Source organism: Carcharodon carcharias, chromosome 6 (genome assembly GCF_017639515.1).
Source record: "Carcharodon carcharias isolate sCarCar2 chromosome 6, sCarCar2.pri, whole genome shotgun sequence".
NCBI lineage: Eukaryota > Metazoa > Chordata > Chondrichthyes > Lamniformes > Lamnidae > Carcharodon > Carcharodon carcharias.
Window position 1 is genome coordinate 171,767,574 of NC_054472.1, and position 24,740 is coordinate 171,792,313.

The 24,740-nt window shown below is 44.8% G+C and overlaps 1 protein-coding gene across 3 annotated transcripts in view; it reads left to right on the forward strand.

Moving 5' to 3' along the window:
• The first annotated feature begins 1,057 nt into the window (after positions 1-1,057).
• The window catches only part of twsg1a (twisted gastrulation BMP signaling modulator 1a), a 56,818-nt gene continuing 33,135 nt past the window's right edge, over positions 1,058-24,740 (forward strand). Inside the window, exons 1-3 of one of the 3 annotated variants that reach the window (XM_041190077.1) lie at positions 1,058-1,073; positions 4,889-5,055; positions 22,940-23,039. In XM_041190077.1, coding sequence (XP_041046011.1) covers positions 4,933-5,055; positions 22,940-23,039 — 223 coding nt within the window. In that variant the 5' untranslated portion in view covers positions 1,058-1,073; positions 4,889-4,932. Of the gene's footprint in view, positions 1,074-1,122; positions 1,277-1,383; positions 1,403-4,888; positions 5,056-22,939; positions 23,040-24,740 lie in introns of those variants that run through there. The other 2 variants (XM_041190076.1, XM_041190075.1) reach the window with 2 other exon arrangements.

The window sequence follows — 24,740 nt, forward strand, 5'->3', positions numbered from 1 at the left end:
TGTACTAGGTATGACTCCAACCAGTGAAGAGTTTTCCCCTGATTCCCATTGATTCCAGTTTTGCTAGGGCTCCTTGATACCACACTTGGTCAAATGCTGCTTTAATGTCAAGGGCAGTCACTCTCACCTCACCCCGGGAGTTCAGCTCTTGTGTATGTTTGAACCAAGGCGGTAATGAGGTCAGGAGCTGAGTGGCTCTGGTGGAACCCAAACTGGATGTCAGTGAGCAGGTTACTGCCAAGCAAGTGCCGCTTGATAGCACTGTTGATGACCCCTTCCATTACTTTACTGATGATGAAGAGTAGACAGATGGGGCGGTAATTGGCCGGGTTAGATTTGTTCTGCTTTTTGTGTACAGGACATACCTGGGCAATTTTCCACATCGCCAGGTAGATGCCAGTGTTGGCTAGGGGCACGGCAAGTTCTGGAGCACAAGCCTTCAGGACTATTGCTGCAATATTGTCAGGGCCTGTAGCCTTTGCGCCATCAAATCCAGGAACTCACAGCAGTGCCTCCAATGACCCTCCAGAGTACTTCCAGACACTTTGCAACAGCAGATGTTGGTTCTGGCAGGGTGTATGGGTGCCCTCCTACAGCTGGTGCAGTGTGCGGGCTGTGCAGGAAGTGGGTGGCAACACAGTGTGTACCCTCTGGCTTCAGTCATGCCACCTTCCCAAATTTTGTTACCCCCCCCCCCTTTGGCAATTGATGTATTTTATAACCACTCAGTGCACCACCCCCAAAAAATTCACTGATCAACATTCACTGACACTCAGGACTCATGCATAACATTCAGGTAGTCCACTTCGCCCTCATACTTCTGCCAACGCTGCTATCCCTGACATTCGACTCTCGCTAGCTCCAGCTATTCAGCCACGGCAGGCACATCATCCAAACATTGTATTGGGAGAACCTCGTGCTCGTATGACTGTGATTTCCACACCCAAAGAAGGGAGGAAGAAAAAAAAAATCCCTTAGCATCTTGGAGGAGGAGGGGGGGGGGGGTTAAAAAAACAAAAGTGCTAGTCAAAAAAATAAATGGGTTGCGCTTGAGGAATTGCTGCGAAAGTGAGGTGGGTGTAGTGTGCTCCCAGGTTGTGTTGCGGTGGGAGGGGAGGCGGGTTTTAAGTGAGACCTGTGGGCATTTTCCTCACTCAATCTCACTCACGGAGTGAATGTGCAGCCACTGGGAGAAGTGGAGGGGTGGGGGGGTCCAGTTCCCTGCTCGCTCGCTGGAAGGATAGGAATTGGGAGCAGCCCCGACCCGCAGCCAGGGGTAAGTTTCTGTGGGAGGAGGGAGAGGTTGCGATGAGTTTAAGGGTCGAGTTTGTTCGCTCTGCGCTGGCTTTTTTTTGGGGGGAGGAGATTTTTTTTCTCCCTCCCCGTGTTTGGGGGGACGGAGGTAAGGAGTGGGGGGGGGGGGGGGGGGCGGTTAAAATCGGGGCGGGTTCAGGTTTGGCGGCTTCACTCGGAGTTTAGAAAGTTTTATTTTTCTGAATGTTTTTTATTGGGGGGGGGGGGGGGGGGGCGGTGGTGGTCTCGTAGTTTGTGAAACGCTTCACCCGGATCGAGCAGCAACTTTCTGCAGAGATTTTAAACCCGTTTATTTATTTATTTATTTTTTTGCCTTCTCCTGTTTCTAATTTTGTGACACTATTTTTAAAACAATGAAGGCTGGGTGCATTTGCCTCAGTGTCTGATCGACTTCATTTTTAAACTTGATTTTTCTATTGGTTCCCCCGACACGAGCCTCTGATTTCGCCAGCGTTTGTCTCAATGTAAATCACCTTCCATTATTAAAGGAGAACAGCCCTGCCCCCATTCCGTCCCCTTCAAACACCCCTATCCCCCCCCACCAACCCCACCTTAACTTGCTTTATGTCTCACCCCACCAACCATTGCCCACCACCCCCCCCACATCCTGCCCCAGTTAGTGTCTGTCCCTTGGTGACCCCACTCTGTCCCTGGCACTGCCTCCCCCCACCTCTCCCGAGTATATCTTGTACGAAAAACTGGGCATCCATGAGGCGCTGTGGGCCATCAGCAGCGGAATTGTATTCAATTACAACGTGTAACCTTATGACCAGGCAAGTCCCCCCCTCTACCGTTAACCGTCAAGCTGGTGGATCAACCCTGGTTCAGTGAAGGGTGCAGGAGGGCATGCCAGGAGCGACAGCAGGCATACCTAAAAATGAGGTGTCCACCTGGTGAAGCCATGACACAGGACTAGTTGCGTGCCAAACAGCGGAAGCAGTATGTGATGGACAGAATTAAGCAATCCCATATCCAAGGATCAGATCAAAGCTCTGCAATCCTGCTACATCTGGCTGTGAGTGGCAGTGGACAATTAAACGGCTAAGTGGAGGAAGAGGATCCACAACTATCCCCATCCTCAATGATCGGGGAGCCCAGCACATCAGTGCAAAAGACAAGGCTAAAGCATTTGCAACCACCTTCAGCCAGAAGTGCCGAGTGGATGATCCATTTTGGCCTTTTCCTGAGGTCCCCAGCATCTCATTTGCCAATTCGATTCACTCCACGTGATATCAAGAAATGGTGAAGTCACTGGATAGTGTAAAGGTTATGGGCTCTGACAACATTCCAGCAATAGTACTGAAGACTTGTGCTCAAGAATCACATGTGCCCTTGGCCAAACTGTTCCAATACAGCTACAACACGCCAAATGGTTATGGTACTGGTTTTGTAACCCCAAGATCAAGAGTTCAAATCGCACAATGGCAAGCTATGAAACAATGTAACTTCATCTGAAACAGATGGAAACGTGTTTGTACTCGAAAGAGTTATGTCTTCCCTGGAGAGGGAGCACGCGGTGTCTGCTGGCACTCTCGAGGCCTTCCGTGCTCGGTGGGCACCGCGGGAACTGGGGTGTTTTGTTGACCCCTTTAATCACATTTTGATTTAAAGTTTGTAAGTTTCCTTTAAACTTTGTTCTTGATTTTACAGCTGACCTGAATTAGGGGCTGTGCCTGATTTATCCCAATTTTGTTGATTTGGTTTTCATTTAAAAGATTTTCAAGAGTTCAAATCTCACAACGGCAAACTATGAAACAATGTAACTTCATCTGAAACAGATGGAAAACGTGTTTGTACTCGAAAGAGTTACAACACTGGCATCTACCCGGCTATGTGGAAAATTGCCCAGGGTATGTCCTGTCCACAAAAAGTAGGACAAATCCAAGCTGGCCCATTACAACCCCATCAGCCATCTCTCGATCATCAGCAAAGTGCCGGAAGGCAGCATTGACAATGCTATCATGCAGCACTTAGACAGCAATAACCACATCTTGGGTTTCTGCCAGGGCTACTTGGCTCCTGATCTCTTCACATCCTTGGTCCAAACATGGACAGAAGAGCTGAACTCAAAAGGTGAGGTGAGAGTGGCTGCCCTTAACATCAAAGCAGCATTTGACTGCATGTGGCAACAAGCAGCCCTGGAAAATTTGAAGTCAATAGGAATTGGGGGCGGGGGGAACTCTCCAATGATTGGATTCATACCTAGCGCAAAGGAAGATGGTTGTGATTGTTGGAACCATCTTCAGCTACTTCATCAATGGCCTTCCCTCCATCATATGGTCAGAAGTTCGTTGATGATTATACAATGTTCAGCACCATTCACGACTCCTCAGATGTTGAAGCAGTCTGTGCCAATATGCAGCAAGACCTGGACAAGATTCAGGCTTGGGCTGATATGTGGTAAGTGACATTTGTACCACACAGGTGCCAGACAATGACCATTTCCAACAAAAGAGAATCTAACCCTTGACGTTCAATGGCATTACCATCACTGAATCCCCCACTATCAACATCCTGGGGGTTACCATTGACCAGAAACTGAACTGGACCAGCTGTATCAATACTGTGGTTACAAGAGCAGGTCAGAGGCTGGGAATTCTGAGGCAAGTAACTCACCTCCTGACTCCCCAAAGCCTGTCCACCAAAGCGCAAGTCAGGAGTGTGATGGAATACCATTTGCTTTCCTGGATGAGTGCAGCTCCAACAACACTCAAGAAGCTCACCACCATCCAGAACAAAGCAGCCCGCTTGATCAGCACCACATGCACCACTTTAAACATTCACTCCCTCCACCATCAGTGCACAGTGGCAGCAGTGTGTACCATCGACAAGATACACTGCAGCAACTCACCCAGGCTCCTTAGACTGCACTTTCCAAACCCGCAACCTCTACAATCTAGAAGGACAAGGGCAGCAGACACATGGGAACACCACCACCTGCAAGTTCCCTTCCAAGTCACCCACCATCCTGACTTGGAACTATATCACCATTTGTTCACTGTCACAGGATTAAAATCCTGGAACTCCCTCCCTAACAGCACTGTGAGCACCACATGGACTGCAGAGGCTCAAGAAGGTGGCTCACCACCACTTTCTCAAGGGCAATTAGGGATGGGCAGCAAATGCTGGCCGAGCCAGCGACTCCGGCATCCTGTGAAAGAATAACAAAAACATGCCTGGGGAATAGGGTCAGGTTGTTGGTGGGTGGGAAGGCACAGTCCTTGTTCACATTTCAAATAGCATCTCTGGGGCAGAGGATGGGCAATAGGATCACATACTGTTCATTTAAAAAAGTTTCAATTGGCTGATTTGTTGAAACGGAACAAGGTTTCATACAAACTGTGCTCGTTTCAATAGAATTCATTAATATATTCAAATATCAATAAGTTAAAGTAACTTAGGTGTGCATGACGTGGGGCCACATTGAATATAGAATGTGTGAAACCTAAGACAATGGGGTATTTCATTTTTGTATATTTAATAGAGTAAAATTTTTTTGTAATGGTAGTTTTTAAAAAAAAAACTAATTCATTGCACTTTTGTAAAAACTGAACTTTCCTTCCACCCCTTCCAGTGCAGCTTGGCAGTCCCAGGCTTTTTGCACCTCGTCTGAGAAAGATGAAGTCCAGATATGTTGCAGTACACGTCATTGCTGCAGTGTTCTTTGCTTGTTGGATTACCAGTGCCAGCGCGTGCAATAAGGCTTTGTGTGCTAGTGATGTTAGCAAGTGCCTCATCCAGGTAAGGTGAACTAATAAATCAGTGTGTAAGTGAAGCAAGGCAGGATGATGAAATGATCACAAGTTTGTTACTGTCTACTCCTCGTCAGCTTATATCCCAACTGAGTTGTACTTTAGACCCTTTCCTTGCACAACCAACAGCTGACAGTCCAGTGCAGTACTGAAGGAGGGGTTGCATTGTCAGATGTGCTGCCTTTTGGATAAGATGTTAAACGAAGTAAGTAAGGAGTGGATGTAAAGGATCTGTGGCACTATTCAGTGAAGAGCAGTAGAGGTCTTCCCCAGTATCCCAGCCAAAATTTACTCCTGACATAACATCGTTAAAACAGATGAACTGGTCGTTATCACATTCTGTTTGTTGGAGCATGCTGTGCACATATTGGCTGTCACATTTCCTATGTTACAACAGTGACTACACTTCAAGAAGTACTTCATTGGCTGTGAAGCACTTTTGAACATCTTAAGATGTACTAAAGCAGTGTTTTCTTACCAGGGTAAAGGCTACGGTACTTGGTTCAAGGAGGCAATCTCTGTATGCCATCACCTAATAGTCAAAATACAGGCTTTCTAGGGAGCCGGCTGATAGCAAAAAGGAAAGAGTAACCTAACTGTTTTCACCCTCTCGTCCCCGTCTCCGCACCCCAAATACTCCAGGATACCCCTTCAGACCAGAAGTTGGAAAGTGGAATGAGGCTTGATTGCTGTTTGTCAGCTGGCATAGACATGATGGGCCAAATGGCCTCCTTCTGTACCAAATATCTTTCTCTGTTTCTATGTTGAGGCAACCTGTAAGATCCCCAAACCACCCATGATAAGATTATTGTTTTAGCGAGAGACCCTCGATAAAACTTTGATCCCGTTATGACATCAAGTGCTGCATTTATACATTGAGCTGGGTGTCAGCTGTGGCACACTTGCCTCTGGATCACAAGGCTTCGGGTTCAAATCCCATTCTGAGGCTTGAGCACAGATATCAAGGTTGACACTCCAGTGCAGTACTGAGGAAGTGCTGTACTGTTGGGGATGCTGTCTTTGAGTTCAAATCCCACTCCAGAGACTTGAACCCAAATATCAAGGCTGACATTCCTGTGCAGCAATGAGGGAGTGCTGCACTGTTGGAAGGTCCTGTCTTCCAACTGAAACGTTAAACTACGGCCCAATCTGTCCTCTTAGGTGGAGGTAAAAGATCCCATGGCCCTATTTGGAAGAACAGCAGGGGTGTTACCATGGATGTCGGCATATAAGATGACCTTCGAAGCCTAGCAGTGACTCCCAGGCCTTCTGTAATTTCTGGGGCCTTAACGAGCCTGTGTTCCATGTTTACGTTGAATATGTGAAGTTGCAGCCCCCATTTTACTACCTTAGGGCGCTGCTCCACAACTTTTGGTTGCACTTCAGCCCCATGCTCCTGACCTTTGGCCACCCGGTGAGGAGGGGGTGGCAGGCATGGTAGGAGGTCTCCTTGTTAGACTGCCCCTGGCCAAGGTGACCATTAACAGGTCCAAACAGCGGGTGGTTGAGGGGTCATTCATGTCAGCCAGTCTTCCACAGGGGCTGAAGTGTATCATCACCCCCGGAAATGATCTAATTTGATAAGTTTCCTTTGTTTTTGATGTTTGTTACAGTGCCCCTTTAAGTGTTGTGCACATCAAGTAGTTAATTTGTTAACTTATTGTTTCCTTAAAAGAGTACATGGAGAGATTTAACATGGAGGTCTTGTGGCTCTGTGGGTATTGTCTCTGCTTCTTGGACCTGAACCCGGAGCTTCAGGCTCACTTCAGGACCTAATAGCCAAAGAAGGTGTGTTCATAACATGGCCAAAAAGAAAAGATTAGCAACCTGCAAATCCTTCCCACACACACCAATGGCAGGCGGTAAGAGTGAGAGAGATTCCTGGTCAGCCGTGCTTGATGCAGAGTAGCATCCCTCAAACTGTGGCCTCTGGTGACTTGTTTCCAGAAAAAACTAGCTATGGAAATGAACAAGAGTTGCTTGCCTCTTGCATCACTAGACGCGGGAAGCTCCTAAGCCTGATTCAGGAGGAAACTCGCTGCCACAAGGAGTAGTTGAGGTGAACAATATAAAGAGATCTTGTGGCGTTGTGGGCAGTGTCCTTGCCTCCAAGCCAGAATCTCAGGGTTCAAGTCCCACCCAGGATTTGCTGGCCAAGGAAGGTGCATTCATAACGCAGCCAAACAGGTTGAATATCAACCTGGCAAATCCTTCCAATGGACACCAATGGTAGGCAGTAAGAGCAGGTGTTGTTCCTGGTCAGCTATGTGAGGGAAAGAAATTGGAGCCTCTGCCATCACTATTCATAACTCCAGACCGCAACATACATGTAAACATATGAATTAGGCGCATGAGTGGGCCATTCAGCCACTCGTGCCTGCTTCTCCATTTGATAAGGTCATGGCTGATCTGATTGTGGTCTCTACTTTCCGGCCTGTGAAAAGTGCATATTGTCACAACAACTTGGACTCCCCGAATGAACTGGGACACCATCACCGTAGCGATGGTCAAAGTATAAAGGGAGATTCCTGGGACGCTGAGTGTTGGTTAGGGAGGAGGAAGGCATTTGTGATGCTGCATTCTGTAAATAAATCTAGTGCTAAGTAAAAGATTGGGATCTGGTTTCCTATTTCACCATCTGGCTTCAGAATGAACTAAAACTGTCCTGTAAAATTATAAGCACTCTAGTGTATTGTGTGTGGCACAGATTGTTGCAGCAGAGATCTCTGAACCCTAGTGAGTCTGTGGGGGATTTCTGGGTTAAGAACAACTAGCACTTTTGCTGCATAATAACATATTATAAGTTTAAAAACATGGAATACCTGTAAATGTGTCAATGACTATTTTCAAATGGTCCCTGGAGTTAATATTCATAGACACACACACACACACACACACACACACACACACACACACACATTCTCTCTTCTCTCTTCTCTCTTCTCTCTCTCTCTTCTCTCTCTCTTCTCTTCTCTCTCTCTCCTCTCCTCTCTCTCCTCTCTCTCCTCTCTCTCCTCTCTCTCTTCTCTCTCTCCTCTCTCTCATACCTCCATGTCTGGAGCTAGTTTGTAGTAGTTTTACATCATATTTGATCAAGCACTAGTATGTGTCATAGTTGGTTCCTGTGATCGTAACTTGCAAGGCAACAAAAGGAAGTATTTCTGATGAATCTGCATTTGTATTTTGTTTTTTAAAAAATTACCACAAATGTTGGAAATCTGAGGTGAAAGCAGAAAATGCTGCAAATATTCAGCAGGTCAGACAAGACTGAAGGGAGGGAACTAGAATTAATGTTTTATCATCCAAGGCAAGGTCATCGACCTGAAATGTTGGACTGAATTTTCCTGGTGCTGTAAAGATGGTGGGAAGGTGGGGTCCCGGAAGTTGGTGGGATACTCTGTTGGGACAGCTCTCCAACACTCGTCGACCCCTGGGCGAGTCTCCCAGGGGCAGGCTGTCAGCCGCTCCAGTGAAGGCCCATTCAAGGGCCATTATCCCATTCCTACAGAACTTTCTCTGCATCGGACGGTGTCCTTGCACACTGGCCCTACCACTTCTGGGTCTTTTTTAAATGTGTTCAGCAAGATGTCTCAGAGGGCCTCCACTTTGAGGTGCCCTTGCGCTCACCCATCTCCCTCAGCAAAACCCAACTTTACCAGAGGGACTGCTGGCCATCCAGTGCTGTGGGCCCTTGCATTGGGCCTCTTGCACGATGATCCTGCCTGCCATCCTTAATTAGACATGAATGCGGAGGTTGATGGGCGTGCTGAGGTCGGATGTGGGGTCACGACCCTAGTACGGCTTCAAGGTCGGGGTCTCAGCGTCGGTGGGAAAATTCAGCCCGTTAACTCTGTTTCTCCCTCCACAGATGTTGCCTGGCCATCTAAGTATTTTCACAATTTTCTGTTCTTATCTGTAGTTTAAATACTAATCAGACTGTGTAGCAGCTGTTACATATACCAAACCAGCTGTTGTTTTGTATACTATCTGAACAAAGCAGTTAAAGAGCTGTCTGTCTCTATGTTCCATGACTAATGCTTTGAGTATCAATCACGTGACTGGTTCAGCAGGAGATTACTCAATGTTTAAAAAGTCTGCACATGAGACATGGAGTTCCTGGTTCGACTATCTCTGTTTTTCATACCTTTCCCGTTTGTGATGTGCCATCATTGGTATTTTGTGCAAACGTGTGGATTGACCAGATAAAACTGAAGTGCAGCTGCACCAATTCTTGTTTTTCTGGCATAAACATGCAAGTCTGAATGAAATGCTGGCAGCTCATGTAATGTTGCACAGCCTGCCAGATCAAGACTGAGGCCAGATTTCCATCTCCGCAGCTGGATTCTGGCCTGGGAGGAGGCCTCCCTCACTGAGTCCTGTTTGGACTGCACGGAGCCTAAGAGTGAGAGAGAGAGAGAGGTTACCTTTGCAGTTTGATGTTCAGCGTTTCATCACTTACTGTATCGATTACTCTCGATCACTGAGCAGCTATAAAGACACTTCGCCTTCCTGACTCAGACTTCTCATTCTTCTCCTGCCTTCATCCAGCAGTCTTAAACACTTGCTTACCCAAAAATCTTCAACCGGCATGTAAATAGTAAGCAGATAGTGAGAGATGGATTATTAGGAACAAAGGAGGTGATATATGCTTAGAGGCACAGGACAAAGCTGGAATATTTAACAAATACTCGGTCTTTACTAAAGAGGAGGAATCTGACAAAATATCAGTAAAAGCGGAGATAGTAAAAGCTGTGGATGGGGAGATGGGATAAAAGTTGAGAGGGAAGGGATACTGGAAAGGCTGGCTATGCTTGGGTTAGATAAGTCACCTGGCCCAGGTGACTTACATCCCAGGTCACTGAAAGACGTGGGGTTGAGGGTAGCAGAAGAGTATTCTTCTTTTCTAGATGCATGGGAGGCGCCAGAGAATTGAGAGTGGCAAATACGACACCCTTATTCAAGTAAAGCTATAAAGACAATCTTAGTAACTACAGGCTGGTCAGTTAAATTGGCCTAAGGACAAAAACCTGCGGTCATAGTAACTGGTTATTTTTCAGTTTGGAGAATGGGGAACAACAATGTCTACCCAGGGTCAGCGCTAGGACCACTGTGTTTCTTTTGTTAGATTTAAATAATTTGGATCTTGGAGTACAGAGTAGAATTCAAAGTTTGCAATCGTACCAAACCTGGCGGAGTAGCAAACAGTGAGGATAACACTAATCAACTGCAACAGGACATAGATAGGCCAGCAGAATGGGCAAGCAAGTGGCAGACAGAGTTTAACGTGGTGATGTATTTTAGCAGAAGGGATAGGGAAAGGCAATATAGATTTAATAGCACAGTTCTAAAGAGTGTGCAACGACAGAGGGATCTGAGGGTGCATGTGTGTTGATTTTTGAAGGTAGTTAGCAAAGCATGTAGGACCTTGGGATTCATAAATAGCGGCAATAGGTGGAATCGTCCCAGATTTGTACTTAAGTGTGGTATCGGGTGCGAGAAAGGACATTTTACCTGCTGGCCGCAATAGCAGGTTTTCACGCTGTATTGTCCCAAACATGGCTCATTAATCATGCATTCCGGGGAAACATGCTGTTTCAGTGGCCAGCAGCCTCCGAATCGGCCACCGTGCCATCACCTTGTCACTTCCTCACGCTGGGCGCCATATTTAAAGTGCAGCCACATGCACAACTCTCAGTGCTTCCAGCCCAGGACTGCTACACACAAGACATGGTCCCAAAAGGCAAGAAGGCTGCAGCCCTCCTGATTCAGGGATACATCCCTGGGACGCCTTCCGGACACAGTTAGAGCCCACCACGCTGTCTTCTACACCCGCTTTGGCAGCAGGACACCCATCAGTGTCACCACTCTAGCTTGGTAGGCGATGGCAGTGTTGGTCAGTGCCAATGCTGCACAGAAGAGGTTGGCCATCCAGTGCAGAAAGAGGTTGAATGATCTTATCCGTGCCACCAGGGTAAGACAACCATCTCATCACTCTAAACTCATACACTCACAAGTGTCACACATTCACTGGCATCTCACTCACTGCCAACTCAAGGGACATCACCACTCACTCTCACACACACCCTCACATCTCCATCTGACATCATCTCCTCTGGAGACTGCCTCCTCAGCCCTCACCCTCTTGAGGCCATTTGCACAGATCACCGTGTCCCCACACACACCCTGGGATAGCCCCCTTCCCCAGTATAGCCCTAGCCCTGATATAGCCAGCCTCTTCCCTTGCCTGAAGCCACTTCACTCCCTTCCCCAAGCAAGTCTTACGGCTGGCCTCTTAAGTAGAGACCCTTCCATGAGCCCCCCCCCAAGAGTGATGTTTTCCTGCCTGCGAAGCCTGGCACTAATGGCCGTGAGTGCTGCCCGAAGGAGGGTAGGCAAACAAGCCTCAAAGTCCCAAGCGAAGTGCAGCTCGCCAGGTGCACGTCGTTTATGTACAGTTGTGAAACACATAGGCGAGCAATCACGCTGATGAGCTCGGATGATCCAGCGTGGGAGGATGATTCTCGTGAGCAGGGTTTGTAATGATATGCAGATGTATTACAATGAAGTCCCTGATGTGTGGCAGCAGGAAATGCGGCCTGCCATTGAAGGGCGGAGCAGATGATTTCAAGCTGGTTTCACAATGTCATGAAACCGATTTTTGGCCTTCCCGCCATATTGTGCGCTCACACCCTCCATGACGCCCGACTCCAGTGGGCGTGAAAAATTCCACCCATTGAGTCCAAAAGCAGGGAAGTTTTGTTGAACCTTTCTAAAGCTCTGGTTGTGCCACAGGTAGAGTATTTTGTTGAGTTTTGTTCAATGCACTTTAGGAAGGACGTGAGGGGCCTTGAGACGGTGCACAGGAGATTTACTAGAATGGTACCAGTGATAGGGGATTTTAGCTACAAGGTTATGAGGGGTATAGACAGAGTAAATGCGAGTAGGCTCTTTCCACTTAGATTAGGAGAAATAAACACGAGAGGACATGGCTTTAGGGTGAAAGGGGAAAGGTTTAGGGGGAACATTAGGGGGAACTTTTTCACTCAGTGGTGGGAGTGTAGAATGAGCTACATTCTGACGTGGTAAATGTGGGCTCACTCTTAAGTTTTAAGAATAAATTAGATAGATTCATGGATGGGAGCGGTCTGGAAGGTTATGGACTAGGTGCAGGTCAATGGGACTAGCGGAATAATACTTCGGCACAGACTAGAAGGGCCGAATGGCCTGTTTTCTGTGCTGTAGTGTTCTATGGTTCTATCGTTCTAGGTTAGGTTGGAAAAGCTGGGATTGTTCACCTTGGAGCAAAGGAAATTGAAGGAAGATTTGATGGAACAAGTGCAAGGTTGTGACAGGTTTGGATAAGATAGACAAGGAAAAGCTGATCCCATTAGTTGATTTGTCCAGGGACTAGGGGACACAGATTTATGGTTTTGGGCAAGAGATGCAAGTGGAATGTGAAGAAGAACTTTTTTACACAGTGGTGGGTAATAACCTGGAATGACTGGTAATGCCCACGAGGAAATTGGATGGGCAGTTGAAGGAAATAAATTTGCAAGGCTACATGGATTGAGTGGGGAATGGGATGGACTGGATTACTCTTGAGGAGAGCTGGCATGGAGTCAATGGACCAAATGACCTCCTCCTGTGCCATAAATGACTCTGAGTCCAGGTTAAGGCGGTAAATGTTTGTTAGCGTTATGATCTACCCTTTTTCCAAAAGCGTTCTCCTCTGGGTAACTGGAGCCGTACACTCCGTATGCAGCTAAATTTCCTGGCCCAGGCAGTGAAAGCCACAGTGCTGTAGATTTGAATGGAGCTGCTTTGGGATATATGCAGACCATCCACTTGAAAAGATTATGATGAATTGAAATGTCTGAACACTTAAGGCGGAAGAAGTGACTAAATATATTTAAAACACTGGACAGAATTTTGTGCCCTGCGGACGGATGCGCGCCCGACCCGAATGGATGTGCAATAGCGCGAGGTGCCATCGGGCGAGCGTCCCAAGGTCATCCCGCATGTGAGCAATCCTCAGGTTGGCTGGCGTGTGGCAGTCAGTAGACTGCCCGCCAACCATTAAGCCCATTAAGGAAGCAATTGAAAGCCAGTTCTCGTGGCCCATCCACTTTGGCCTGTCTGCTAACCATAAATCGGCCAGGCGGCCTTTACGTTTTTTCCTCAAACCTCGATCCAGGGCGGAATGAAACCTCCGTGGGGAAATAAAATAAAAAGAGATATCAGGGGACTGTTTTTATACGAGGTATACTTTCAGATGCTTGACTATGCTGCTTGGGCATGTTTTGTGGCATTTTTGTTGTTTTGTTCATTCCGTGGAGGTCTGCAGCTCCCTGGGGCAGCTGTCTGCCTTCAGGGAGCTCAGCGGGAGCGCTCACCAGCACCCACGGTGATATCGGTGCCCGCCCTCTCCCCACCCCCCGCCGGCAGCACTGAGCCTTTCTGGGCGCGCATTTCATGCTGGCTGACCATTAATTGGCCAGCCAGTGTGAAATCGCGGTTGGGGGCAAGTTTCCCAGGCCCGCCAATCGCGTGCACCCAGCGAGGGGGTTTTGATGGGGGGGAAGCTGCGTCGATTGGCAGGTGAACCAGTAATCGGTGTCACAAAAGCCAGGGCAAGGATTTTTCTTCTCACTTGACAGTTTATTACGATCTGGAACGTATTTTCAGAAAGGGATGGTGGAAGCAGGTTCAGCGGCAATTTTTTAAAAGGGACCGGGATATATACTTAAAAATAAAGTTTACAGGGCTATGGGGAAAGAGTAGGGAAATGGAACTAACTGGCAGCTCTTTCAGAAATTCTGTACAGCCACAACGGGCCGGTGGCCTCCTGCACTTCTCTGATATTATGATTTTCCTAACAGCTAGGAGAGGGTGAAATGAAAACGGAAAATGGTAGAAATACACAGTATGTTGGTCAGTATCTGTAAAGGAAAAAAAAAAGGAGAGGTTATTCCTCAACAGGTGCACATCTAGCATCAGATGACTCTGTACTTCACAAGCCTGCTTTTTTTTTAAAAAAAGAGATCTATTTCCGGTTTACAGGTTGAGGCTGTGCGCAAAATGGCTGCACCGTTTGCTCGCCAAACAGCCACGGCGCTCAAATACCAACTTTTTGGGTGAAGTAGTTTGAGATATTTGTGCTTTGAAAATGGTTAATCGCAGCTCTATATGGAGAAAATCTTCAACTCTTTACCTCCCTCCCCCCCATCCCCAAGATTGTTCAGAGTTCCCATAACCTGGTTATGGACTAGGTGAGTGTTGTCATAACCACACTGCGTTACTCATTGGAATGACCCGATTCAGATTTTTACTGTTCCAATTTATAGACTTCATTTGAGTATTACTCTGTTCTTAAATGTAGTATTCATTCCATGCAGAACAGTGGGAAATGCCTGTTAGCGATATAATTATTCCGCTACAGGCTTTGTACCTCTGCTTCAAGGATGCTTGGAAGCGTGACATGAAGGTTCTAAGCATCAATTTTTAGTGGGAGACACTAGCCAACAGCCAAAGGAAATGGCAACATTACCTGTGGAATGGCATGCGCCACAGTCCGTGTCTAGACAGCAGCAGGTGCCAACACCAAAAGCAGCAACCTTCAAGACACCTGAAAACCACCTCGTGTAGAACTTGTGGAAGGACCTGCCTCTCATGTATTTGTCTCTTAGGCCATCAGCTGAAGTGCACCATAAGGAACTATCCCGTTGCCAATGGATTTGCTGCATATCCATCATCTCACATAGATGCCAACAATGATAATCTGGGTGGCTGAAAGCAAGTGCCTAGACTTGTATCTATCTGACCAAGCTCACTCGTCCATACCAGCAAAGGCAAAGGTAGAATTTTGTTTCAGCAAAACAGAGGCAACATTAATTATTTAGTCGATTTGTATTCTATATAATCTGGAATGCATGGGAATCTTGGCCCTTGTTTCGTTTTGTTAAAGTCCGAGGCATTAACCTGATGGCAGATTCATAAACTCGAATTCATAATCCCTTTGTTTCCCTGTAGGCCAGATGACTTACACTGCAATGCAGTAAATTGAGGATAGGATTGTGCACTTGTTACCGGTTGCAATCTTGGTGTATACGTGCCAGCTTCTGCCCTCAAGGTATGGAGGCAGCTATTGTGTGCCCTTAATGCACAACTGGGAAAAGTGAAGAGCCTGCTTTGGGGGAAGGTAGATGGACATGATCCCACCACAGCTGCTCAGTTCTAAGTTTGGAAGCTTATTACAAGGATAGGGTCAGAGAAGTGAAAGTGCTTTTTTTTGTGTTTCAATTTAAATTACCAATTATTAACAATAAAAACTCAGTTTGAAAGGGTTGGGGGGGGTGGAGGGAAAGATCACTGTCAGCTACAATCATCATTACTATCGATCATTTCTCAACAGAACCTTTTTAAGCGAGTTTGTGTGATTGATGCATCAATATTACAAAAATGACTTAGATTTATAATGTGCCTTTAACAGAATAAAATGACCTAAGGCACTTAACAGTAGCTTTATAAAGCAATATTTGATACCTAGTCAAAAGGAGATATTAAGGCAGATGTCCAAAAGCTTGGCCAAAGAGGTAGGTTTTAAGGAGCGTCTCAAAAAGAGGAAAATGAGATAGAGAGGTTTAAGGGAGGGAATTTCAGAGCTTAGGGCCTAGGCAGCTGAAGGCACACTCACCCAATAGTGGAGCAATTAAAATTGGAGGTGCTTAAGAGGTCAGAATTAAAGGAGTGCGGATACCTGAGGGTTGTAGGGCTGGAGGAAATTATGTAAATTGGGAGGGGTGAGGCCATGGAGGGATTTGAAAACAAGGATGAGAATTTTAAAGTTTGAGTTGTTGCTTAACCGGGAGCCAACGTAGGTCAGTGAGTGCAGAGGTGATGGGTGACTGAGACTTGGTGTGAGTAAGGACATAGCAGAGTTTTTGATGGGGAGTAGAAGACGGGAGGCCAGTTAGGTGTGCATGCGAGCAGTCAAGCTGAGGGATAAAACAAATTCATGGGTGGGGGTTTCAGGAGAAGATGAGCTGAGGCAAGGGCGCATTCAGATGAGGTTACCAGAATAAAAATAAATTAAAATGTGGATGTGTGGTTGGATGCCTGTCTCAGGGTGAAATATGACACCAAGATGGCGAACAGTCAGCTTCTGCCTCCGACAGTTGCCAGGGAGAAGGATGCAGTCGGTGGCTAGGAAACAGAATTTGTCGCAGGGACCAAAGCTTTGACCTTCCAAATATTTAATTTGAGGGGATTTCTGCTCATCCACTACTGGGTGATGGGCAAGCATTCTGATAATTTAGAGACAGTGGAGGATTCAAGAGAAGCAATGGTGAGGTAGAGCTGGGCGTTGTCAGTGAACATGTGATAATTGACGCTGTGGTTCAGATGGTGTCGCTAAGGAACAGCATGTAGATAAGAAATAGGAGAGTGCCAAGGAAAGATCCTTAGGCGACACTAGAGAAAGAGAAGCAGGTGATTCTTTGACTACAATTGGACAGACTAAGAATGGAACTAGATGAGAGCAGCCCCAGCTGGATGACAGTGGAGATCCCTTGGAGGAGGATGGTGTGGTAAACCATATCAAAGGCCTGCAGACAGGCTGAGAAAGAGGAGCAGTGAAAGTTTGCCTTTATCATCGTCACTTTGGATGTCATTTGTAACTTTGATATTGCACACAAGTTAGAAGGTTCAATGCGAATGCCTTTCTGGATAAACTGAGTCACTTTTTGTAACCAGATATGTTTCTCTTGTAAGTGGCTGTTGCACTTATTTGTCAGGACAGGAATTAAACAGAACTCAGTCCATCAGCATTCTGCAGATGATGTCCCTCCCTCTCCATCAAAGCTTGAAACATGAGAAATGTGCCTCTTAGCCAATTTCGTAGGTGACTTTCAAAGCTTTAAAGACTTTTAGATTTCAAACATGTCCCATCAGGAATAATTTTTTTTTCGACTAACACATTCTACTGCAAAGAATTGACCCAGAAGAGGACATTTTTGGGCCATGCACCACACCTACTCTTTTCAAAGGAAGCAGACCACAAATAGGCTTTTATTCTGCTAAAGGAGAGATTAGGCTGTGCACATATTCCTGGCTGGTAAAGGAGGTGTAGAAGAGCGTTGTTGTTCTTCCAGGTGTGTTTCTTTAATGGTGAGATTTTTTTCTTGGTGCCTTGAGCTTTAGTTCAGATGTTAGGTTGATGCAGAAGGTTGCCTGAGGTTTGCTTTTAAAGCTATAGATCTTAAAATTGTTCTGAGCTACTATTCTGGCCAAGGTTTTCTCTATATCTCTGTAGGGCCACACTTCTGGAAATGCTGCAATGTTTTTATCATTGAGAGGAGAGACATAGGTTAGGAGGGCGAAGCCAGAAAGCAGGGGTGATGGGTTGGTGTTTATTGCAAGGGGAATGGAATATAAAAGTTGGGAAGTTTTACTGCAGCTGTACAGGACTTTGGTATGACTGCATCTGGAATACTGTGTATAGTTTTGATCTTTTTTGAAAAAGGATACAATTGCTTTCAAACCAGTTTGGAGGATGTTCTCTTGCCTCATTCCTGGGATGAGGGGGTTTATCTTATGACGAAAGGTTGAACAGGTTGAGCCTATACCCATTGGAGTTTAGAAGGATGAGAGGTGATCTTACTGAAACATATAAGATCTTAGGACTTGATAGGGTGGATACTGGGAGGACGTTTTCTCTTGTGTGGGAGACTCGAACTAGGGGACACAATTAAGAATAAGGTGTCTCCCTTTTAAGACAGATGAGGAGAAATCTTTTCGCTTAAAGGATTGTTAGTGGAATTCTATTCCCTAGGAAGAAATGGAGGCTGGGTCATTGAACTTATTCAAGGCAGGGTTAGACAGATTTTTGATAAGGGAGTCAAGGGTTATCGGGGGCAGACAGGAAAGTGGAGTTGAGACCATCAGCCATGACCTTACCAAATGGCTGAGCAGGCTGGAAGGGCTGAATAGTCTACTCCTGCTCATAAGTTCTATGTTCCTATGTCTCCAAGCAAAATATCTTGCACCTTTTTTCTCAGTAAAACAATGTAAGCTTTTCTTTGATCTCTAACAATCGAACCGCCCAGGCAGACTGCAGAACAGGTCACATGACCCCTGTTCATTTATGCTAAATTTTAAGCTACATCGCCAAAATATAATAATCTTATAAACCTTACAACTGTAACATGCTTCAGCCATGTTCTGCTAACTTTCTGTTCTGATCAATGTCAAGTAGAGATGTATCAAGCTGGAGTATCTCCTTAAAGATCGATGGGAAGAGAAAATAAAGGGAGCTTACTGGGCTACATGTGGAAAGTGGTTTGGCAGTCAAATATTTGTCTGCACTCTTGGCTGAAAAGGTTTGGGTCTCAGGGCAAAGGCAAACTGGGGGAAAATTGTAGGCTGTGCTCAAGGCAAAGATTGAAATGAGCCAGACACTGATGTTCCTTTTTACAGGCAAGCATTAAAACCTGCAGTAGAATTACAATGAACACATCTTGAACTTTAGGACTTGATTATAAATGTAGAAAAGTGCAAACGAAATACAATTTGAAACGTATGATTTAAGTCGTAAGCAGGTTTAACAAACACATTCAGCCAAAGCAGTGGAATGCAGTGACATGATGAGAGAGTGTGAGAAAGGCGTTAAAGCTTCTTACAGTAGCATTTTCGTTCAGATTTGTTGAACTTCTTAAATATGGTGTGCAAGCTTTTGTTTATTTATGAGTGAGACAGCAGCAGAGAGGCAACAGTTACTTGAACACCAATGAGGCGGAAAACTGGTGATGGCAGATTGCACCCATTAGGAACCCCACCCAGTTTTTCTTTCTCATTGAAGTCCGTGAAAAGCAAAGCCAGGTGAGATCTGGGATGGCTGGCCAACGCGCCACCGGTTTTCCTTGCCGTCAAAATAGAGAAATGGCCCCATGCATCTTAAATCATACGAAAATTGAGTTAAGCACCCATGTTAACTCGCTTCAGTTGCATGACAGCAGATGTGTTTCCCACTGCAAAAGCTCTTGAGTAGCAAAAGCTACCACAAAAAATGAAATCAATTTTTTTTTTTTCTATCTGGTGCTATGCTCGGCTGTTTTCTACTACAGTATGTTAAACCCACTTGTACAGGGCTGTCGGCTTCAGTAATAAATGTTCTGGCACAGAACTACTCCTCACGTCCCCTGTAGGCATTGTTGTGCAGAGCAGCTTCTTTGTTGACTTACCCTGTTGCAATCCTCAAACCAGATAGAACTCGCAACCGCTTCTTATCGGAGGTGAACTGTGATTAAAAGCACAAGCTTGTCGCATCAGTACGTGCCAGTGAGCATCTGTTTAAGGGCTGTGGCAACACTTTCTCCAGGAAGTGCAGCCAATTATTTTCTCTTTCTCTCTTAACACCCTTCCCCATAAATCTGACACAGTCCATTGCTGTGAGAAACTTTGGAATATCCTGAAATCCCTGGGAGTGAAAGGTTAATTAAAAACAGTGCTGTGTGCCGAATGCCAAGTGTGTTGTAAAAGTTCTGTTTTCAGTTACTCTGATCTGGATTTTTATCCTCCTCCACCCCAATTGTCTTCCTCCCCTGCAGCCCATTGACTATTCTACAGGTGATGGCCATATTCCAGTGAATGGGCGGGTTGTCTTATGAGGAAAGGCTGGGCAGGTTAGACTTGTATCCATTGGAGTTTGGAAGAGTAAGAGGCGACTTGATTGAAACCTTGAAGGTCCTGAGGTGTCTTGACAGGGTGGATGTGGAGAGGATGTTTCCTCTTGTGGGAGAACCTAGAACTAGGGGGTCATGGTTTAAAAAGAAGGGGTCACTCATTTAAGGCAGAGATGAGAAGAATTGTTTTTCTCTCGGTGTAATGAGTCTTTGGAACACTCTTCCTCAAAAGTTTGTGGAAGTAGAGTCTTTGAATATTTTTAAGGCAGAGCTAAATAGATTCTTGATAAACAAGTGGGTGAAAGGTTATTGGGAGTAAGCAGGAATGTGGAGTGGAGGTTACAATCGGATCAGCCATGACCTTACTGAATGGCAGAGCAGGCTCGATGGGCTGAGTAGCCTACTCCTGCTCCTAATTCGTATATTTGTATCTACCTCACCCAAGTAACCAGTTTCACTTGTGAACCTCTTTATCTATGGAGACCATTCATTATAATTCTTTTTGCCTGACAGTGGCATCTAGCTGGAGGCGCTACATAATAATCAGACATGTCAACATTTTTTTAAATGCCTAATCTCGGGGTGATATGGTTAAAATAACATTCTTAAATGACACAACTGGTTTGCATCTGTTGCTACTAAGTGTTTGAAGGGGTACTATTTAACTTCCTGGCGTATTTAATTCTTTGAAGCTGTGTTGCTCTGCAGTGGCTTATTTATTAATCTATTCCACCAATTCTTATCATCAAACAAAAAAATGCTGAGAAAATATTACCCATTAGAAGACATGGAACCACAAATATTTCACTTGGGAAGGTTAGACTTGCTGCATTCTTCAATTGCTTTCATGATAGTATAGACTGTGTTAAAGTAATTTGAAAATATTTGGAAAAAGCTGAAATTCATCGTAATTTTTAAAATGTATATGTTGGATATACAATTTTCTCAATACAACTGCAGGAAGATTCAAACTATGTTTATAAACCACTCGATCTATGCCCTTGGCTTCTAATGTCTCCTGAGCACATTGATTAGATTACAACCTTGGACTGAGTCCCTGATATTCATTTATTCTGTAAGTGGTCTCCTACAGGTTAGGTAAAGGTATATTCCATATTATGTTGACTTGTTGCTTTAATAAGACAATGAACCATGTAAACAGGCCAGGAGGCAAATGTGTATACAGAGGTGACTTGAAAATAATTTTACGGTGTGCATTATAATTTTTTAAGGACGGCAGATTTCCTTCCCTAAAGGACATTAGTGAACCAGATGGGGTTTTTACAACAATCGACAATGGTCGTCATTAAAATTTTAATTCTTTCACATGAACAGGGTCACCAGAGCATTACCCAAGGTCTCTGGATTACTAATCCAGTGACAATACCACTATGCCATCATCTCCCCAATCTGAATGTTCTGCCTGAAAGTGCCCTTTTGAATGTTATGGAATCTGCTTCACACTATTCTTTCTGATGGCTGAGATTTTAATAACCTACTATGTGAAAAAAAATTCTCCTGATTTTCCACCTAGTTCTTTTTCTAATTATTTGAAATTTATTTTGGACATGGTAATCCTTTTGGTATGTTTGTTGTTATAAGAGTTGGCTCCTGAACCCATATGCATGCATGTGGGTTAAGGAAAAAGTTGTTGGTTCATAATCCTCCAGTGAAATAATCTGTCAACAGAATCATGCTTCACTCTTAGAGAATGGCTGCTTGGATAAGGAGGAATTGCTGTTGGCTGTGCAAATGGGCCCCATTAGGGATTATTCATTGTTTTTAGGGGAGGAGATGATACATTCATCATAACTTGCATTCAAATTTTACATGCTTACTGCGGGTGTCACATTGATTCTCGTTGATGTTCATATTGATTCTTGTTAATGTGGTATGTGCTCTTCACGGAGGCAAGCTCTTGGCTCGTTGTCTGCTGATGCTTCACTCTGAGTTGTTTGCTCAGCAGTTTTTGACTGTGGTGGTTTGTCTTTGCCTTCCACTCTCAGAGACAGGATGAAGAAGCAGCTCCCAAGCCTACCTCAGCCGGAACAGCAATCTACATGATTGGCATGAGTGTGGAGCCATCTATTAACCCCTTATTTTGCCTCCCCCAGTCTGCACTACTAGTGTTTGAGGCAATGATGACCAGCATTTGTTGCCATCCCTCATTGACCTTGAACTTAGTGGCTTGCTAGGCCATATTAGAGCCACCCACATTGCTGTGGATCTGGAGTCACATCTGGGCCAGATTAGGATGGCAGATTTCCTTCCCTAAAGAACATTAGTGAACCAGATGGGTTTTTAAGACAATTGTTTCATGGTCAGCATAACTGAGACTAGATTTTTGTTTTATTTTCAGAATTATTAATTGAATAGTGGATTTGAGCCCATGTCCCCAGAGCGTTACCCTGGGCCTCCTAATTACTAGTCTGATGACATTACCACAAGGACACTGTCTCCTCTTTGGACATTGAACCAAAGAGGGAGATATTAGGGGAGGGTAAATAGAAGCCTGATTAATGAGATAGGACCTTAATTCTTTACATTTTAACAAGTGGTGTAGCTGATTCCTGTCATATTTCAAAATTGTAAAGGTCAAGAGCAGTTTCAAATTTAGCTAACTTAATAGGTGAAAACTTCCATAGAATCATAGAAGGTTTATAGCACAGAAAGAGGCCACATTGTGTCTGAGCAGGTTGAGAAATGTGCTTACCCAGCCTGCCCAAGCCTACTTTCCAGCATTTGGTCTGCAGCCCTGCAGGTTATGGCACTTGAGGTGCCTATCCAGACACCTTTTAAATGAATTAAAAGGTGAAAGGTATTTAGATAGTCAGAATTCGGTGGCACAATTATCTTGTTTAACTGTGGACCTAACTTGTTCCATTTAAGACCACTGCTCGGGTACTCCATGTAGCGAAGCAGCCTGAATCGGCACGGAGGCCAATTTCGGTTAATCACTGTCAGTGAGCTTAGTTTGCAGATAGCCAAACATTTGTAAATTTCTAGATGCAAGTCGATCTGCCTAAACCCCCTCAGCTTACAGAAATGAAGCTGTAATGACCTCAACATGTTCCCTTTTTTCCTACTCTGAAGCAGAATGTTTGAATGAAGATTCCCCCCAAAACTTTTAGTCAATTAATTTGATCATTTCTATGATACTCAGCTTGTTGTAATAGGGCATGTTTGGTTTTGCAGGAACTGTGCCAGTGCCGCCCTATAGATGGAAACTGTTCGTGTTGCAAGGAATGCATGCTTTGCTTGGGTACTCTGTGGGACGAATGCTGCGACTGTGTGGGTAAGTTGTCTCTCACCTCCCATGGGTAATTGTGAATCTGTTGGATTCATATTTGACGCTCTGCTTGCTGAACTGAAATTGTACATGAATAAGAAACATAAATGCACTCCTATAGGGGTCATGTTGATTTAAGAATAATTGCAGCTTGTTTTGATTTATTTTGGCATTCCTTACACTGAATTTCAAGTGTGCTTAAATTTCCTTAGTAAGTATGTTACCATTTGTCCAGAATAATGTACCTGAAGTCATAGAGGTCTCCAGCACAGAAAAAGGCCCTTCGGCCCATCGAATCTGCGCCGGTCAAACAAGGACCTAACTATCCTAATACCATTTTCCAGCACCAGGCCCATATCCTTGTATGTCATGGTATCGCAAGTGCACATCCAAATACTTTGAAAATGTTATGAGGGTTTCTGCCTCTACCACCCTTTCAGGCAGTGAGTTCCAGATACCCACCACCCTCTGGGTGAAAAAATTCTTCCTCACATCCCCTCTAAACTTCCTGCCCCTTACCTTAAATCTATGCCCCTGGTTATTGATCCCTCCACCAAGGGGAAAAGTTCCTTCCAGTTTACCCTATCTATGCCCCTCATAATTTTATACACCTCAATCATGTCCCAGTGACCCACATTCCACTATCCATCCCAAGGAGCAATGCTGAGCTTAACAACTATTTTACTGAAAATATAGATGTTTAAATATATATGAAACCATTCTTTAATTTGAGTTGATATCCAGATTCACATTTCTGAGGCACTGTACATTTTGTTCTGTATTTGAGGGAGGATCACTGTTACTTGTGGAAACAATGCATGATTAGAGGTCGAGCAAAATACTTTTGAGTTGTATACAAATGTCAGCTACTTGGATTATCATATTCTGCAGTATTGGATAGGATTAACGTGTATATTCAAGACAGAGTTCGATAGATTTTTGGTTACTAAGGGAATTAAAAGATATGGGGACAGTGCAGAAAGATGGAGTTAAACTAGAAGATTTTCTTGTTGAATGGCAGGGCAGGTTTGAAGGGCCTAATGGCCTACTCCAGCTCCTGTTTCTTATATCTTTGACTAACTTCAATTTTTACTTTTTTTTTCTTTAAGTCATTAAATTGTCTTTGAAGGTTCTAAATCTTTACCCTTCTGATATGTTGGGCCATCCAGACACAAGATTTTCCTTCCTGTTTTTTACAAGTAATTTCAATCTGTTGACCATTTTACTGTTTTGGAGGTATTCAGCCAAAGTATTTAAGCTCTGTGAAGCCACAGTTTACTCAACATTTCCTGTTGGCATTGATTAGTTCAATAAATTTGTTTTTGTCTTGTCATGCACTTACCCCAGTAACCAGCTGACTAGTTAATCCCTAATTTGACATGCCTTTTCTGAGCTCCATTGGCACTTTTTCAGGAGTAGCTGCGTCTGCTAATGGACCTGCATCATCATGGGAAGAATCTTAAATGTTAACCTCAATTCTAAAATGAGGCCAGTGAAATACTTACAAAGCTACATGTCCGTAATCGGAGCACAAACCATGTCTGGCCTTACAAAGTAATTTTTAAAAGTATCCCCTGCCTCTCTTGAAAACGTACTCTCTCCTCCAGCACCAATGACTTTATCTAACCATTCTTCATTTATGAGTCTAGGCAAACTGTTCAACCATGATGTGTCACATGTGAGAATGCTTCTGCTTCTGCCTGGTAT